This window comes from Nesoenas mayeri (genome assembly GCF_963082525.1).
Source record: "Nesoenas mayeri genome assembly, contig: SCAFFOLD_35, whole genome shotgun sequence".
NCBI lineage: Eukaryota > Metazoa > Chordata > Aves > Columbiformes > Columbidae > Nesoenas > Nesoenas mayeri.
Window position 1 is genome coordinate 556,010 of NW_027659961.1, and position 3,956 is coordinate 559,965.

Below are 3,956 nucleotides of genomic sequence, written 5' to 3' on the forward strand. Positions count from 1 at the left end.
TGAAGATATTCCTCCCTCTGCTTGGAGGAATTAGATCCTTTGCTGTAATATTGCTGGTGTCCTGTTTAATGATGGGACAAGAAAAGTTGATTTTCATACGAATTCATTGCTTAATAAAAAGAACACAATGATGTGTCTGTTCAGAGACGAGAGAATCAACTTCACTGATTATTTCAGGTTGTTTCAAAGGATGTGCCCCTGGAGCCCCAGGGACACCTGGAGGAGCCCAGAGGGGACAGAGAAAGGGACATCATGGGCTGCTCCTGTGCTGCTGAGCTGGGCTGTGCTCCTGGGACACAGGGAGCTCATGGCAGCGGCAGCGCTGCAAAGAGACAGCTCTGCCCAGGAGCAGCTCCTCTGCACACCCAGAAGGGCTGAGGGCTCTGCCTGCAGCACCGAGGGCACAGGAGTCAGGCAGAGAGAGGGAAACGCAGTCTGGGCTGGGAGGATGCTGAGAGGTCACTGGAAATGAAATCCTCTCCGATATGAAGCCTGTGGCTGCAGGGCATTGAACCTGCAAATCTCGGTAGGATCTCAGAAAGCTGTCACATTGCAGAGCCTGCGAGAGATGTAAGTACAGCTCTCAGAGGTTCTCTGATCAGAGGGGAGGATGTGCTGCAGAGCAGGGATTGCCTTCTGCACTGTCAGTGACAAGACGTGAATGCTGCGTTCTCCTCAGGGTGGCTGTGGGGTGTAAACGTCAGTATGCAGGCAGGGGTGCCCAGGGCTGTCCTGCAGAGCAGGGTCCCTGCACCCCAGGGCTGTGCCGGGCAGGGACTCTGCCGCCTGCCAGGGTCAGCACTCAGCCTGCCCGGGAGATCCCAGCAACACTGAGGGGAGAAGCTGTGGGGGGAGGGATTGACACCCAGCAGGGCAGGGTCCTTCTGCTGCTGGGTTCTCCGTGGGTCGCGGCTCCTCACAGCTCCAGCTCATTTCAGAATATTGACAAGAGGAGGTTTCAAGGAGAAGAAGAAGACAAAGAGTACTACAAAGATAAGGAAACTCCCTGAGTCTGTGTTTTCAGTCTCCTGCTCTGGGGAATGGGTGGTGATTAAGGCCGTTCTTGATTTTAAACAAATACTTGAGACACATGAACTGCAGTAGGTTTTCAAGAGAATCCTGGCATGCCTTGCCTCTCGCTGCCCATGCAGAACCAGCATCACCTTTGCTGGACAGCTTACACTTAATCTGTAATTTGCTTTCCAGCCTGCAGACAGGCGAATGCCCCCAGGCAGCGCCCTGTGAACAGGCAGGATCTGTAGGGCCAGGGGGAGGGCACAGAGGGGGGGATGGTCTGTGAGCACTGACAGGGAACAGACATGGACAGGGAAACACCTCCCAGGGGAGAATCTCCAGGCAGCAGGGAAATGATCAGAAATGAGAGGAAACTGAACCTGGAATTGTTATGGGAGGGAGAAGAGAGAAAAGTCCCTGTGACCCCCTGCAGGTCAGATCCCTCCTGTGAGCAGCCCCCTGGGCTCCTGTCCCACCCAGCAAAGCCTCTGCCCTCAGGGCCGGGGGCTCCAAGGCATGAAGCAGCTCCTGTGCAGCCAGAGCTCCAGTTCCTCTGCAGAGCACAGGGGCTGAGAGCAGCTGCCCGGCACTGTTGGTGTCTGGGAGGTGGCTGCACAGCTGAGGAAGGGGGACGCTGTCTGAGTGCCCGGCTGCCTCTGCCCTGGCCTCTCTCACCCCCACCCTCACCGCATTTTCCTTCTTGCTCCCCTGCTCTGGGTCACTGCTCTTGGGATCTTTTTCTTGCTGTCAGGCTCTCTGGGGATGGCAGTTTCAGCTGCAGAGTCACAGCCTGATCTTGGGGGTCCTTTCCTACAGGTGTGTCCATGGGCACACGTGTCCAAGCTTTGCTCTGACCTGTGGGCTGTGGGCAATGCAGTCTGTGGGGCTGGGAATGAGCTGAGTCTCCCTGAATCAAATGCCATCATCTGTCTTTACTATCACCTTGAGGTTTCCTTCCAAGCTGTGAGCTTCCCTCCAGGATGCAAACTTGTCTTACAGCATCTTTGTTTTATCTGAAAGCCCCATAGAGAAGCAAAGAGATGCTTTGCAGAGAAAATGAAGGGTTTTTGAAAGGAGTCGTGGGTGTTGTTGGCCAAACATGGGGTGCTCAGCCCTTAGGAAAGGTGTTACATGTTGTGGCTACATCTGACAAAGCTGAACCCCAGTTCTTTCCCCTGCCCCCCGTTCCCATGCCCCCTGATGCAGAGCAGGGCTGACTCCTCGGCAGCCAGCGGGCAGAGGCCCTGCTCCTCACGGAGCCAGCATCACCCAGGGCTCAGACACTGAGCTGGAGGAAGGTCTGGAAAAGGACAAGGGGTGTGGAGCACGGGAGGGTGTGTGAGAAATGGCTTTGAATTTCCTCAGAGAAATCTCCCCTATCTAGTCACTGTCTCTTCTTCTTTGGTCATTGCTTTGTGTCCAGAGGCTGCAGATGTCCAACAGCAGCTCCATCACCCAGTTCCTCCTCCTGCCGTTCACAGACACACGGGAGCTGCAGCTCTTGCACTTCTGGCTGTTCCTGGGCATCTACCTGGCTGCCCTCCTGGGCAACGGCCTCATCATCACCACCATATCCTGGGACCAGCACCTCCACACCCCCATGTACTTCTTCCTGCTCAATCTTGCCCTCCTTGACCTGGGTGCCATTTCCATCATTGTCCCCAAGTCCATGGCCAACCCTCTGTGGGATACCAGGGTCATTTCCTATGCAGGATGTGCTACACAACTCTTTCTGTTTGTCTTTTTAGCTTCAACAGAGTTTTATCTTCTCACCATCATGTCATACGACCGCTACGTTGCCATCTGCAAACCCCTGCACTACGGGACACTCCTGGGCAGCAGAGCTTGTGTCCACATGGCAGCAGCTGCCTGGGCCACTGGGTTTCTCACTGCTCTGCTGCACACGGCCAATACATTTTCACTGCCCTTGTGCAAGGGCAATGCCCTGGGCCAGTTCTTCTGTGAAATCCCCCACATCCTCAAGCTCTCCTGCTCACACTCCTACGTCAGGGAACGTGGTCTTCTTGTGGTCACTGTCTCTTTAGCATTTGGGTGTTTTGTGTTCATTGTGGAGTCCTATGTGCAGATCTTGAGAGCCGTGCTGAGGATCCCCTCTGAGCAGGGACAGCACAAAGCCTTTTCCACCTGCCTCCCTCACCTGGCCGTGGTCTCCCTGTTTGTCAGCACTGTCATGTTTGCCTACCTGAAGCCCCCCTACATCTCTTCTCCGTCCCTGGACCTGCTGGTGTCTGTTCTGTACTCAGTGGTTCCTCCAGCAGTGAACCCCCTCATCTACAGCATGAGGAACCAGGAGCTCAAGGATGCTCTATGGAAACTCAGAACTTAGTGTTTTCTGAGGCAATAAACTGCTCATCTGCTTCTACATAGAAGTTTTAATGTAACTTGTTACAGGTCCAGCTTGTCACCTGTATTTGCTGTTGTTGTTGGCATTTTTTATTCTGATAATGTTGTCATCCCATTTCTAAACCACTGTCTGCTTTTCTTTTATAACCCCTGGTTGTGTACATGAGGAGCCATGATCTATGTGTATTTAAACAAAGTAAACGGTCCTGTAGTGACTTGATTTTCATTATATCCTTCCTGCAAGGCCTTTTGGAGCTGCAGGGACAGTTCCTGTGATGGGTGAAGGGTAAAAGTTTCCATCATGTCAGCCCTGCCAGGGAGCAGCAGCGCTTGTTCTTCCAGAGCTGTTCTGGTTCCACTCCACACTCTCCTTCTCATCCCTGGTGTTGCTGCAAGGCCTGAGTGCTCTGGCAGCTTGGTCACCGTCCTGCTGTGTGTCAGTGCTGTGGGTGCAGGCAGGGACAGGCAATGGGCACTGCTGTGACAGAGCTGGCCCCAGAACAGCCTTTCCACAGAGAAAGGTGATCTCTGGGCAGTGCATGATGGTTTATATCTTCTTGCAAAGTTTCTCTCAAGCA

The 3,956-nt window shown here is 53.7% G+C and overlaps 1 protein-coding gene across 1 annotated transcript; it reads left to right on the plus strand.

Annotated features, from left to right (window-relative positions):
* Positions 1-2,446: 2,446 nt before the first annotated feature.
* LOC308052554 (olfactory receptor 14J1-like) lies at positions 2,447-3,361 on the plus strand (the record flags this gene model as incomplete). Its single annotated transcript, XM_080364628.1, has 1 exon — positions 2,447-3,361. One exon carries the CDS (start codon positions 2,447-2,449, stop codon positions 3,359-3,361), a length of 915 nt encoding a protein of 304 aa, XP_080220754.1.
* Between the last annotated feature and the right edge of the window lie 595 nt (positions 3,362-3,956).